The 15,692-nt window shown below is 36.3% G+C and overlaps 2 protein-coding genes across 5 annotated transcripts in view; both read left to right on the top strand.

Moving 5' to 3' along the window:
* LOC139982295 (uncharacterized) overlaps nucleotides 1-15,692 on the top strand; it is a 148,765-nt gene that overhangs the window by 125,791 nt on the left and 7,282 nt on the right. For all 4 annotated transcript variants that reach the window (XM_071994983.1, XM_071994984.1, XM_071994985.1 and 1 more), the window contains exons 5-10: nucleotides 875-951; nucleotides 2,457-2,512; nucleotides 3,060-3,179; nucleotides 5,356-5,564; nucleotides 10,868-10,941; nucleotides 12,820-12,917. In XM_071994983.1, the coding sequence (XP_071851084.1) occupies nucleotides 875-951; nucleotides 2,457-2,512; nucleotides 3,060-3,179; nucleotides 5,356-5,564; nucleotides 10,868-10,941; nucleotides 12,820-12,917 (634 nt within the window). The remainder of the gene's footprint in view (nucleotides 1-874; nucleotides 952-2,456; nucleotides 2,513-3,059; nucleotides 3,180-5,355; nucleotides 5,565-10,867; nucleotides 10,942-12,819; nucleotides 12,918-15,692) is intronic.
* LOC139983712 (uncharacterized) lies at nucleotides 6,894-9,424 on the top strand. Its single transcript, XM_071997446.1, has 2 exons — nucleotides 6,894-8,146; nucleotides 8,576-9,424. The coding sequence occupies exons 1-2, from the start codon at nucleotides 7,504-7,506 to the stop codon at nucleotides 8,590-8,592; spliced, it is 660 nt and encodes a 219-aa protein (XP_071853547.1). The 5' UTR covers nucleotides 6,894-7,503; the 3' UTR covers nucleotides 8,593-9,424.

Genomic DNA, 15,692 nt, shown 5'->3' with positions numbered 1-15,692 from the left:
AACATGAGAAGTACAATCCCTTTAACTATTTAATTAAGAACAATAACATTATGCCCCCAAACATGTGCAGACATGTCGTAGACATATAACGTAATGATAATGTTGGTTTACTAAATCCATAACTCTCTTAATTAGTCAATAAAACACAGCAATTAACATTTAACCCCCTAAAATTACATCCTAATAGATTATGAATATTCATGACATGGCTGGCTATGAAGCTAAGTGCAGTTTACTACGGATGAGTATAAAGGCCATTCACGTTACAGATGTATTCACGGTAACTAAGATATGTATGAGTGTACTTTAGCTGTGCAGGTGTTCAACCACGTGACGCATTACAATGTGATTGACAGGTCATATATAAAGAATACAATGAACATGGTGGAATGTAGACGATGTGCGTGTTGGTAAAGATTATAATGAAAGATGCGTTTTTAGGCGTGATTTAAAAGAGGTGAAGTCTGTGATTATGTGAATTTCGGAAGGAAGCCTGAAGTTCCTTAGATCAGGTGCGGCGAAAGAAAAAGGTGCGGGCCACAGTGCTTCTTGTTATTCATGCTGCGTGGAACGAGAGTAGTAGGCTTAGGGCGAAGGGTGCGTTTGGGTACTCGAGGTGTGATCAACTCAGACAGGTAAGAAGGTGCCATTCCGTGCAAGCATTTAAATAAAGTAATTAATATCCTGAATTTGATGCGTTGGTATATTCAATAGAACTCTGTTTTCACAACTGCAAATATTTGCATTTTGTTGATACAATTAATGAGGTATTCTCTGTTTATTATTAGGTTACCTGGATATAGTAAGGTCAGCTGTTTGTTAGTATTTAAAGAGAAACACACGATCATTTCATATATTTACTTTCATATCACAGGTTTGTTAACTGCACACTACCTGCATCTATCAGACCAGAGAAAGTCCCAGAAGAATTAAAAAGACGGAATGTACAAGGTATGGCTATGTGTGTACAAGGTATGACTAAGAACACGGTCACACGTATAAAATTGCATCTTCCGACCATCGTTTCTTAACTATAGCTGACCATATTAAACTAACTACGGTAGCGGTGACACGTACTAACATGACTGTACTATATTCGGACGATCGTTATTCGCGGACACATGCATTAGTGAGTTAATTATGCTTTTGCAAAGCTAGCATGCGCTGTTGCGTTGGGTCGGTCAAGGGTCACGGATTTTTTAGTTGTAAGTAGTAGATGATGGCGATGGAAGCTCAATTTGCCATAGCGCTTTCATTGATTCTTTCATTGATTCCGTCTGTCGCTTGTACCAGCTCTTTAAAGTGTTGACTTTGGTCCATATCTCCGTATGCGTCCGTTCGTATCCCTCTCTCGCCGTCATCTCCGTACACTTACTAAACACCTCCTTATTACTGACGGTGTTGTTCACCAAACTCTGTATCTTCTTCCCCAAAATATATCAATTAGTGTCAGGACTTCTTGTTCCTCCCAGATTTTACCGCGAGTGGCTGCCATTGTGAGTTGTCTTGTCGAATTGCCCGGAGTGTTGACTGTTGTGTTGTTTTGTGGTAGAAACCGTACGCGTGTATGTACATTGTGCTGTATGCAGTACAGTGTGGGTCTGTGTTGTTTACATCGTATGTATCTAGGCACGCGTCGCTATGTCAAGGGATTGAAATCGGGTATTTCTGGCCGAGATCAGTGTTTACGCTAACATGAATACTCGGACAACGCAATTGAAGTCATAGGCATGGTTCTTCCTGCTAACGATGGTCGGACCATGGTTATAATGCGGGGATAACGATGCTACTTACCATCTTTAGTGGACGATGGTCGGACGATGGTCAGACCATAGTAGAGAGCGGTCACACGCAAACCGTACCATGGTCGGACCATGGTCGGAACATCGTTATGTCTGAAAAAATATGTACGTTTTACCGGGGTCTTACACTACAGTATGTTACAATACAATGTATACTGGTTACAGTACAGACTGTAATGTAATAAACACTTGTTATACCACAATGATATTAAACTACTCTAAAATGCTGTGGCGATTAAGCAGAGAAATCCTTACAAGGTTAACAGTTTAAAATAGTAAATAAATATTTACTGCAATTTAGCAGGTACCGAGATCATTTCTTTCAATTTGATATTTGTTACTAATTGTTCTACTTTATTGTAACAATGATGATACATAATATTTGGTTAAAAATATTTGAAACAATTCCAAATCGTTAAAGTGTAAGATAAGTTTAGCTCATTCCTGTGAGGGAATGTTCGGCGAATGTCCCAGTGATGGTAGGTCAGTGTGATCCTAAATGAAAATCCTGCAGGTAAAAACCTGTTAATTATATAATATATCTATATTAACAAATAGGTAGCTTAGTTTCAATTTATTGAGAGTCATAAATACATAGATCTGGTTATATTAATAGATGTACTTTGTTGATTTCATTTTTATTCTGTTTTTCAGTTTTGTGGCCGAGTAATGCCTGTCACCTTGATCTCCAATCCGGTAAATGGAAGAAGGTTGGTTGAACTTTTGTTCTGTTTGAAATAAATTTGCTTGGATGTGTTGTGTTTGCGTGTGTTTGTGTACATGTGGAGGTGGGGTGGGGGGATGTGAACGGGGGGACGTAAAAAATAAGGACTATCCTGCTGACTATATTTTCCTTAAACTTGTATGTATACCTTTCTGTTTTTTTCCCTAACGTCTATCATGGGAAAGGTATACGTATGAATAAATAACAATCGTTTTTACTTGCACTAATTTATTCAACCCGTACAAGACGACTGGTCACCGTGCCTATATATGGCATGATAGTGTTTTGACTTATCAGATTTCAGGAGTTGGGTCCTTACACAAGTTCATTATGTACCGTACAGTGCGCCCATACATATTAAAACCAACATGCCTCATTACACACTGCAGGAATCTTCATAGATATTAGTTAGTATTGTAAGGACTAGTTAAGTGGGACTTGATCACATACATACTTTTCATAATTAATTATCATTCTATACCTTATCATTTATCATATGTTATTGCTAATACAATGTTTATCTTGTTTAATAGGCTGATGACGTTCAAACTGTTACAGAGTTGTGCTCACAAGGTGTAGCCATCAATAGCAAAGACAGTGTGTCAGTACAGAGGTCAGCCATAGAGCTCCTGGTGAAAGCCTCCAGTCGTAACGTAAGTAAACCGTCAATGGGCCACGTGAGTAAGGAACTTGTAGAATATAAAATTACAAAATAATTCCCGACCACCTTAGTGTGAGGAACAATATATCATATAATACGTTTACCTTTGATCATTATTGAAATGTATTTGTAAACAAATAATACAATCAAGTCTCACCATAAACATTCAACAAATATCAAAATAAAAACAAACAATTCATTACTATCCCTGTTTCCCCCATTAATTGTCTGTATCCATGAAATGAGTCAATATCACAAATGACCTTCCTCTCAAAAGTAAACTATTCACCTTCCTATAAACATTAGCTAAAACCTAAACAATACATATCACTCCACTCTAACCCTCCAGTCATCGGGTGCAGTTTAAGCCTCTAACTGAATTCGTGGCTTTGGTTAAGTAAAGTTTAAACACAAAGAAATTTTCCTCAATCATTAAATGATAAAAAATTACTTGTCAATTCGATAAAATGATACTTTTAAGAAATGAACATCTAGAAATTTACAGCACCAAAGACCCATCGCTAACACCCCCCCCCCCCTCCCCACCGCCGACCTTAAATTAGCCCTCAACTTGTATTTACTAAACAGTAACCCTGCATACATTCCAACCTTGATATAAATATCTTTAAATAATCAACCTACCGCTCCCTCATATTTTACCCTCGTCATGAAATGGAAACTTCTGAATCGACTACTGTCTGTGATAACGATGATGAACAGAGATTAAAGAAATATTAATAATTAAACAACATTGAAAATAAATATATAATAACAAGTGTTTGTAAAACAAAATAATAATAATAATACAGTGTCACCCTCCTCTTATACAATAAATATTAATATATGTAAATAATGTCACACCAGTTATTGTCATGACTAGATTGCCTGCACCTGCCTTAATGGAAACTGTATGTCTTCAGAATCAACAGTAAACAACAATATTTACGAATTATTTTGACATGCTTAATAAACAAATGACTATAAAATCGCTTGCAAGTCAACTTCTGTATATGATTCAAAACAAACGCAAATTGTATAGCACTGCACTATAAATATAATTTGATCAACTTTGTTTTAATTTAGGAGTAAATATACATATAAAGGTAAATAATAACAACTGTTTTTATACAAATGATTAAAGGATACCTCATTTTCAAACATAATGAACGATTATAGCTTTCAAATCAAGTACAACTGCTGCTACCATTATTTATCTTTACAATTCTCGACTTGTAGGCAAATGGATTTAAAAAAAAAATAACCTAAAAAAACAACATTAATAAACACGTTGTTATTATTTTCTTCAACAACAAAAACTAAAAATAATTTAAGATATTTTTTCATCTCTTCTAAAATCAAACGCAAAATATCCTGAAAAATCAATAATTCTGCTTTTAGTCATCAAATTAATAGAAAGTTTCACACCTTCCGCCCCCCCCCCCAAAAAAAAAATAGTAACTACCAAAAATAAAAACAGTAAACATAAGAATAATCCAATTGTGAAATTAAAATCTCCATAAAGCCACATTAAAGATAAAACATAACAAAATAAATGTATTTAATCATAATAATATACTAGTTAAAAATAAAATATGTGTTAAACTTAAAATCCTGATAAAGCGTTATTATATTGGTTATCCTTATTTTCCTTTCTTCAGATTTCCACCTCCCCGTAAAACACAAATTACATTTAATATGTATAAGCGGTCTACTTGGCCCCCACCCTAAAGCACCCCTTCTTACCCCTACCACACCCTTCTCTACCCAGTACGACACCCATCGGTTCTTTTATCTCTCACCCCCTCGCACAATAACAACATAACATTCACGAGTGTAAACCATATCCACGCCCTCCCCCGCACTAAGGCACCCTCCTAATACCCCAACAAAATATCACTTAATAAAAATAAAAATAAAACGAAGATTAAACAAACTTTAGAAATAAAGTTACCATTTAAAAAAAAAATTCCAAGCCACTAATTATTGTATCATCAACAAAACAATAACAACATATGATTAAAATAAACAAATTATTATTTGATTTATATGAATTTAAAACAATTATACAGTTAGTGTTCCTAAGTTAATTATAATGTTATAATTTCGAGTGTTTATCCTGTAAACAAACATTATGATATTAATGCTATTTATTATTTTCCTTTCTTCAGATTCCCATATACTGTGTGAATCTAGCCTTGTCCTTTAGTAAGATTGATGAAGATGGGAACATTATCCTCTCCTCTGGTCTCTCTCTACCAATCATAACGTCAGTAGAGATTATGTGCATACAGACAATGAAAGGGAGAGAAATGAATAAACATGAAGTTAATGGAATATTAAACTATGTACAACACTCTCAAAGATTAAAGCAACTGCAGTAAGTATAATTAATAACTATGTAAATAATATTAGTAACCAATAAATTAACTAATTGATACTAATGATGTAAACAAGATAAGAATTATTGATATAGTTATATTTAATAGTTACTGAAGGTTGTTTATTAATAGGTTTAGATAAATGTAGAATTAAAATGAAAAAGAAATTGAATAAAGAAATAAACTAACAATGAAAGAACAGTCATCAGGTGAGGAATATGATTAATGGGAGAGTAAAATAGAGACAAAATGAGACAGAAACACATATAATTGACTTATAAATTCTTCAGAAGAATGAAATTTGTTTCAATAAAGAGATATGAGGCCCTAGCTTACACTTAACAATAACATATCTCATTGAAATAATAATAATAAAAAAGTAGGATATAATTATATCAATATTTGAGGCATCATTACTGCAAAACAATATATATATATATTTTTTTTGGCCAAAAGGAACCCAAAGTATATAGTACAAACTTCGATCATTTAGATTAAACAAAAGAAATTAAATGAGATATAAGAGGTACGGGGAAAATGCTCATTGTTTTGTCAGGACTCTTTCTCTTCATAATTAATATATGAATAAACTTATAAGTAATGTACAGTGATGTTTAAATTTAAATCAAACAGTGATATAAATTAAAAAGATTGTAATTTTCTTCATCCATTCATATGGCACCGCTCTCAACTATATTACCTTAAGCTTCCCCTAATCCACCCCCTACAATTATGAAGGACCACTTACCCCATTTATTATATTTATAATACTTGGGTTATCTTGTTAATAACAACGTTCATTACGATACACCCTCCACCCACCCCACCCCCACAATCCCACACCTACACCTACTCAGCAAGGTCTCCTGTCATACTATTATCGTTCCTCTCTCCTTTGATCAACAACCTGTCTTCACCTCCTCCACTCCAACCCATTGCTCCCTCACCCCCTCCAACCCCTTCCCACCCACCACCCCATGCAGCAAAAAGCTCATGATGTATGCATATTATTAACCCACGTGACATTACAGTCAATCCCCACACAGTAGAGACCAATCAAACAGTGTATATGTAAATAACACTCAAAATCACGTATATATTTTGCCTTTCTATTCATATTGTTTGCAGTACAATAGAAACAAAGACAGTACATCTGTTTTTAGCTTGATATTTCAGAAGATTTTACTGTAGATGCTTTCTAACAGTGCAGTATTCTGCTCACCAACCCCCCCCCCCCACCCCCGCCATTCACACCACACCCTCCCCTCCCAAAACTTACAAGGCCTACGACCCTTCTATAATCTCTATATACTGTACATTGTGTTGTCACCAAATTTCCAGTTGCAAAATTTAGCCGTGTCATATATACCCAATACTGTACACATTTATATCATACATCTGTACGTTAACCATTTCTTCACTTTTCTATGCAGACAGTACACATATATTTTCTCCTAAAAGTCTGTTGAACTTATTTCATCATCTTTTTTTTTCTTGCTAAAGATGTACACTGACTGTACTGACACTTTCAATAGTTTAACATTTTCTTTTGTTCGACACCTGTCAATCAAATACTTAAACAATACAATGAAAAGAAGTTGTATTCAATGAAGTAGACGCGCGCGTCCTTAATAAAAACACCTGGAATTTACTGAAAAACAAGTACCTCGAGGTTGCCATGGATACGTCTAGACACTGTCTGGTTTGAAATCGTTGGTAGGCCTTCGTGATGTGAATAGAAGATGTTGAAGTAGAATATGTTCAATATTTGTCTTTTCTTTTCCTTTTTGGAAAGTAATGGATAAAGACGAAAGAAAAGATAAGGCAATAGAAGAAATATATAAAGGAAAAGGAAACCAAAAGTGACACAGTGATGATGATGGTGGTCATGGTGATGGGAACGGTGATTGTAATGAATATTGTGGTAACGATGGAAATATGATAAGAAAAAATGGTGATGATGGTCTCATAATGTTGATGATGGTGATGATGATGATGGTGAGGATGATGATGGTGGTGATGTTGGTGATAATGATGATGGTGATGACGATGGAGGGGATGGTGATGGTGGTGACGATGATGGCGTTGGTGGTGATGATTAAATTCATAATCACGATGCTTACCATGGTGAAGATTGTGGGATCATATTGTGATGCTGGTGATGATGATGGTATTGATGATCCCTACGATTATGATAATGGTGATAATGTTAATGATCATGATGCATATGGTGATGGTAATGATGCTGATGGTAATGGCGATGGTGATGATGGTGATGGTGAGGTGATGATGGTGATTGTGATGATGATGATGATGATGATGATGATGATGGCGGTAATGATGGTGATAATAATGGTAATAATGATGGTTATGATGATGATGATGGCGATGGCGTTGAAGATGATGATTGTGATGACGATGAAGATGGTGATGATGATGGTGATGATGATGGTGATGATGATGGTGATAATGGTGGTGATGATGGTGACGATAAGGATGGTGATGTTGGTGGTGATGGTCATGATGATAGTGGAATCATATGGTGGTGATGGTGATGGTAGTAATGATGAAGGTGATTGCGGTGATGATGGTGATGACAATGATTTGGATCATTATGCATCCTAATGATGATTTTGAAATTTTGAAGACGACGATGATGGTGCTGGTGAAAATGATGGTAAACGTTTTTATTATAGTTAAGGTGATCACACACATGACCAGAATGGCGATGTAAATTACGAAGGTGATGTTGGTGATGTTGGTAATGGCAATTGTAATTGTGGTAATGGCGATGATGATGATGAATGGCAATGCTAGTGATAATGATGATGGTAATGATAACGGTGGGGATGGTTATGATGATGATGGTGATGATGTTAATGTTTACGGTGTTAATGGTTGCAATGGTGTTGATAATGGGGTTGATGATGGTGGTGATGATGATAATGTTAATGATGATGATGATGATCGTGGGATCATATGATGATACTGATGACAACTACTGTGGTAGGTGATGATGGTGAATGAGAGCATGATGGTTAAAGTGGGGATAAAGGTTATGGTTGTCACACACCGTGTCACACACCGTGATGATGGCGACGGTGATTACATTGTGATTATATTGTGATTGTGGTAATCGCGATGTTGGTGATGATTGTGAATTTGATGATTGCGATGGTGGTGATTGTGATGGTGATGATTGTGATGGAAGTGATTGTGATGGTGATGATTGTGATGGTGGTGGTGATGATTGTGATGGTGATGATTGAGATGGTGATAGTGATGATGGTGAGGATGGTTCTGATGATGGTGATGGTGGTGGTAGTTGTGTTGGTGGTGATGATGGTGATGGTGATGAATATGGTGTTGATGATTGTGATGGTGTTGATGATGGTGTTGATGATGGTGATGTGGTAATGGTGGCTGTGATGGTGATGATCATGATCATGATCGTGGTAACATTTGGTGATGATGATGATGATGATGATGATGATGATGATGATGATGATGATGATGATGATGATGATGATGATGATGATGATGATGATGATGATGATGATGATGATGATGATGATGATGATGATGATGATGATGATGATGATGATGATGGTGGTGATGGTGATTTTTTTGGTAATGGTGATGTTGATAATAATGATGATTATCATGGTGATAATCGTGGAATCATATGGTGAAGTGGTGGTGTTGATGACGGTGATGGTGTTTATGGTGGGGATGATGACAGTGATGAATATGGCGATGGTGATGATTATTATGATGGTGAAAGGTGATGCTGATGATGTTTATGTTGGTGATGATTGCGATAGCGATGACGATGATGACGGTGGTGTTGATGGGGATGGTGATGATGATGATGGTGGCGGTGATGGTGGTGGTGGTGATGGTAATGATAGTGATAATGATGATAGTGATGATGATGATGATGATGCTAGTGATGATGATGATGATGATGGTGCTGATGATTGTGATGATGGTGATGGTGGTACTGTAGTTCTGGTGATGATCATGATTGAGGTGATGATGGTAATAGTGATAGTGATTATGGCGATGGTGATGATGGTGATGGTGATGATTACGTTGATGGTGTTAATAATGGTGATGATGACAGTGATGATGATTGCGATGGTTATAATGATGATGATGGTGGTGATGGCAATGGGGATGGGGATGGGGATGATGATGATGATGATGATGATGATGATGATGATGATGATGATGATGATGATGATGATGATGATGATGATGATGATGATGATGATGATGATGATGATGATGATGATGATGAAGATGATGATTAAGATGATGATTAAGATGATGATTAAGATGATGATTAAGATGATGATTAAGATGATGATTAAGATGATGATTAGGATGATGATTAGGATGATGATTATGATGATGATTAGGATGATGATTAGGATGATGATTAGGATTATGATTAAGATGATGATTAAGATGATGATGAAGATGATGATTAAGATGATGGTGATTAAGATGATGGTGATTAAGATGATGGTGATTAAGATGATGGTGATTAAGATGATGGTGATTGTGATGATGGTGATGGTGATTGTGATGATGGTGATTGTGATGATGGTGATTAAGATGATGGTGATTAAGATGATGGTGATTAAGATGATGGTTATTAAGATGATGGTGATGGTGATTAAGATGATGGTGATTAAGATGATGGTGATTAAGATGATGGTGATTATGATGATGGTGATTAAGATGACGGTGATTGTGATGATGGTGATGATGGTGATTGTGATGGTGGTGATTGTGATGATGGTGATTGTGATCATGGTGGTGAAGGTTGTATTGATGATGGTGATAATGGTGATAATGGTGGTAGTGATAGTGTTGGTGACGGTGAATTGGGTGATTAAGATGATCTTATGGAGATCTCCGTATTCTCCAAGTATCACATGACATAAAAAACAATCAAATTAATGATGTGAGGTGTCAAACGGAAATTAAATGGGGCATATTTATAGTTATTATTGTTTTTGTAAATATCTCGCAAACATTGTTCAGCTGTGTATTATATGCGGTATATACCGGAGAGTAATTATATATAAAGCGCACGTCGTTAATGACATAAACTGAACAAGAAGCTAAGACATCGTGCCGCTGGTACATAGTGTAGTATGGAAGGGAGATTAACAATGTTATCTCTTATGATATGATTCATTTAAAGTCCATTCGAATCCAGCGTCTAATCATAATGGAGTCTCTGATGTTGTCTCTTTGTTGGTCATGTTTCATTTTCTTTATTCATCAGATTCCAAGACTGTCTGCTACCTCCTAATACATCGATGCTTGGTATGCTCAACTTGATATCAAAGAACGTTGAAGGTAAAGTAACGATACTTATTGATTGATTAGTTAGTTCCGTACATTTACTTTCGCACAGAAAAAAAAACAGAGATATCAAAGAATTACAAACATCAATAAAGCCTAGACCATGTACAGTATAATCAACTGGCTACTACATGGTATAACAGTGAGGGGAGCTTGAATATGTAAACATTAACGAGAGTGATCTCTCTCTCTGAAATAAGATAAGACAATGACGTGTTTTGAATGCATATTAAATCGTTGTGGGAATTTAGAACAGGATATGGGAAAGGGGAGGGGTCTTAGTGTAGTTAGTTGGTGAGAGTGAGGAATAGATCACCCAGGCTACACATGTTTAATACAATGACATCCAAAAACAACGTAGCTGGTGCCCTGAATCTGATGCAAAAACTTCAAATGTTACAACTGAAGACGTTCTAGACTTAATACAATAGGAACACTAGCGGTATGGTTTGAAGGAATTAAAATAACAACATAATACAGAGTAAAAACGTGAACGAATTCTGCTAGCGGTAAAATAAAGGAAGCGGTACCACTGGTAGTAAACACACGTAAAAATCGACATAAATCAAGCAAACTGTAGCTTGCTCATGTTTTTATCTACATCAAAGCTCTGATAAATTTATATATAGCTGTCTATAATAGATCATGGATTGTATGTAACCTTCACGCTTTAAGGACAAATGCTCAGGTTATATGATTGCTTTTCAATCGTTAAGTTCTTTTTGTATGTCATCTGCAGTGTTTTTGAGCAATGTAATTAACTTCAGAGAGAGATCTGAAACAGAGTTAGATTAAACACGACATTTCAGTTGTAATAACTTTAGATATCTGGAAAAAGAATTTTAATAGACATAAACTCAAAACTTCAATTCAAATTACTAGAATACATACATTTAAAGATATCTGCTATCTTAAATTCAATAACTGAAATAAAAAACACAAGTAAAATACAGTAAACTACAGCACTTCGTAACTTTGTTAACCTAAGACAACCTTATAAGACCACAATGAAATTAAAATAATATACGTGAGATTTTGTACAATGCAATGAAAGGAGCAAACTTTTGCACATTCAGTGACTGAGGGCGCTCTGACCTTTAACTAATCGAGGCAACTGTTTTAGAATGTGTCACAACAAAATTACTTTCCCTAACTATCATTTTGGAAATTGAATAGGGGAGGTGGCGTTTTATCAGTTTTGAATACATATTTTAAGTAATCTGTGTAAGGTTCGGTGTAAATTACATTCCAAACGCACAAAAAATGTTTGAAATTAACATTGTACATAAGTTATGTTTTCTTTATGATGAAAACATATATCTAATTCATGCACATTAAATGCTGAATATTTGCAAATATGTTTTAACAGTCTTCTTAATTCTCGAAAGTTGGCAACTTGACCCTTCTACTTTTAACATATTTTAGTGTTGCTATGCAACCAGACAGGTAATAAAAATAGTTCCGGATATAATTATGTCGGTATCACAAATTTAGCTTTGGAGTAAAACACTGACACAAACTGATTGCTCCACTTGCTCTTTCGTCTTGCAAGTGTCTTCAATCTTCAAGTAACCAGTCTTGTGTTCAGACGAAACTTAATGGACTTAAACAATTAAAGAAAACTATCAAATTAATTTCACCGACCAGTCTGATAAGCATACTGTATGAAATATTCAGTGATGCCTTTTGCGTGAAAAAATAAACGGAATTCAACTGTTTACTATGTATCCGTCAGTACCTAAATCTATAAAAGTTTGACCTGATCAAAACATATATTATAACATTGACTGCCGTTCTATCTTGTATCATCTGTTTTGATTGTTGATACTAATAACCTACCCTAATCCTGCTTTCTTTTTACTTATATTTTAGTTTTCTGGATGCCTTATGGATCAAGCGAAGGGTACTACATACCAAATCTCCAGTCTGGTCGTTGGGAGCTGACATTTGGACGATCTATACTCTTCCCGGTAATTATCTCCCATTGTATATTTTAATATGAACCCTTCATGGTTCAACTCACTAAAAGTAACCCACCGACTGGAAATTATTTTAAACCAATGCTGGTCATTTCAAAGGAAAATGTGGAGATTATTATTATATTGCACCCACTTAACTATATCATGGCGGAAACAGCTCAGAAGTTTTTATGTTCTGCGATTTAAGTGACGCAGAAGTAACATCTAACTAAAATATAAATAAGCATGTTTACTAACTTCATTGTGTGATATGTTATCGATGGTAGATATAAGGGATTTTGGGGTATACCAACGTTTGGTTACAGATAAACAGTTTCGCTTCACTATGCTTTTGAAAAGAAGTGCACTTTGAAAGGCGATACAAGAGGTGTTTGTTATCTGAGATATTTCTCACAACCGTTGACATTGTGTTCATGTTTACGGTTCTGTTAGTTTATAGTAAGTAGTAGGGTGAGCAATGAATCTGTATTCATCAATCTGTAAATTTTTCAGTAAACATCCTCACCACAACGACATCACTGGTGGGGGCAAGGGGTTGGGGGAAGTTACGGTTAGGGATTGACGGGTCGGATGAAATTAAAAGTTTTGAAGAGAACTTGGAGGGAATTTGCTAATTATGAAGGTGAATCTTTAATGTTAGCACGGAACACAAACATGTTTGCACCATGTGTCTTGTAGATGCAGTGATATGTACTCGACTTCGTATGAAAAATAATAACACATTGAAATATTCAATTTGCGTGCATTGTTTGAGCGATAGTGAAAGCATACGTTTTATTGCTAAAAGTTTCAAAATGTTTTGTGCTGATGATGGCGGTAGGGATGATGATGGTGATGGTGGTAGTATGATGATGGTGGTGGTGATGATGATGATGATGGTAAAGATGATGATAGTAGTGATGATGGTGTTAATGATGATACTGGTGAAGATGATAATAGTGGTAATGATGGTGATTATAGTGTCGGTGGAGATTGTAGTAATGATGATGGTAATAATGATGATGGTGATGAAGATGGTGATGATGATGGTGATGATGGTAATGATGGTGATGATGATGATGATGATGATGATGATGATGATGATGATGATGATGTGATGATGATGATGATGATAGTGGTGATGATTGTGGTGGTGATAATTGTGGTGATGCCGATGGTGGTGGTGATAATGGTGGCGATGCTGGTGATGGCGGTGATGATGGTGATGGTGATGATGGTAACGATAATGGTGATGATGGAGGTGGTGATTGTGGTGGTGATGATGGTGGTGGTAATGGTTATGGTGATTGTTGTTATGATGATTGTGGTTGTGGAAGTATGATGATGGTGATGATGGTGGTGGTGGTGGTGATGATGGTGGTGGTGGTGGTGATGATGGTGGTGATGATGATGGTGTTGATGATAATATTGGTAAAGATTATGTTAGTGGTGATAATGGTGATGGTGGAGATTGTAGTACTGATGATGGTAATGATGATGATGGTGATGATGAATCTGGTGATGGTGATGGGTGGTGGTGGTGAAAATGGTGGTGATGATGATGACGGTGATGATGGTGATCTTGGTGGTGATCTTGATGGTGATCTTGATGGTGATCGTGGTGGTTATGATTGTAGTAATGATGATGGTAATGATGACGGTGATGATGGTGATCTTGGTGGTGACCATGGTGGTGATGATGACGATGATGGTGATGGTGGTGATGATGGTAATGATAATGGTGATGATGGTGGTGGTGATAATGGTGATTATGATGATGGTGATGATGAAGTTGGTGATGGTGATGGGTGGTGGAGATAATGGTGGTGATGATGATGATGATGATGATGAAGATGATGATGATGATGATGATGATGATGATGATGATGATGATGATGATGATGATGATGATGATGATGATGATGATGATGATGATGATGATGATGATGATGATGATGATGATGATGATGATGATGATGATGATGATGATGATGATGATGATGATGTTGATGATGATGATGATGATGATGATGATGATGATGATGATGATGATGATGATGATGATGACGGTGATGATGACGGTGATCTTGGTGGTTATCGTGATGGTGATGACGATGGTGGTGATGGTGGTGATGATAGTGATTGTGATGAAGGTAATGATGATGGTGATGATTGTAGTGGTGATGGTGGTGATGATGATGATGGTGATGGTGGTAATGATGGTGATGATGGTAATGATAATGGTGATGACTGTGGTGGTGATGGTGATAGTGGTGGTGGTAATGATAATGGTGATGATGGTGGTGGTGATGATGGTGATTATGATGATGGTGATGATGAAGTTGGTGATGGTGATGGGTGGTGGTGATAATGGTGGTGATGATGATGGTGATGATGAAGTTGGTGATGGTGATGGGTGGTGGAGATAATGGTGGTGATGATGATGATGATGATGATGATGATGATGATGATGATGATGATGATGATGATGATGATGATGATGATGATGATGATGATGATGATGATGATGATGATGATGATGATGACGGTGATGATGACGGTGATCTTGGTGGTTATCATGATGGTGATGACGATGGTGGTGATGGTGGTGATGATAGTGATTGTGATGAAGGTAATGATGATGGTGATGATTGTAGTGGTGATGGTGGTGATGATGATGATGGTGATGGTGGTAATGATGGTGATGATGGTAATGATAATGGTGATGACTGTGGTGGTGATGGTGATAGTGGTGGTGGTAATGATAATGGTGATGATGGTGGTGGT

This window comes from Apostichopus japonicus, chromosome 16 (assembly GCF_037975245.1).
Source record: "Apostichopus japonicus isolate 1M-3 chromosome 16, ASM3797524v1, whole genome shotgun sequence".
NCBI lineage: Eukaryota > Metazoa > Echinodermata > Holothuroidea > Aspidochirotida > Stichopodidae > Apostichopus > Apostichopus japonicus.
Note: the sequence above shows the minus strand (reverse complement) of the source record. Positions and strands in the feature narration are given on the sequence as shown.

What these genes read in the sequence shown, in the direction of transcription:
- LOC139983712 (XM_071997446.1), top strand. Translation starts at nt 7,504, where the DNA reads ATGATAAGAAAAAATGGTGATGATGGTCTCATAATGTTGATGATGGTG.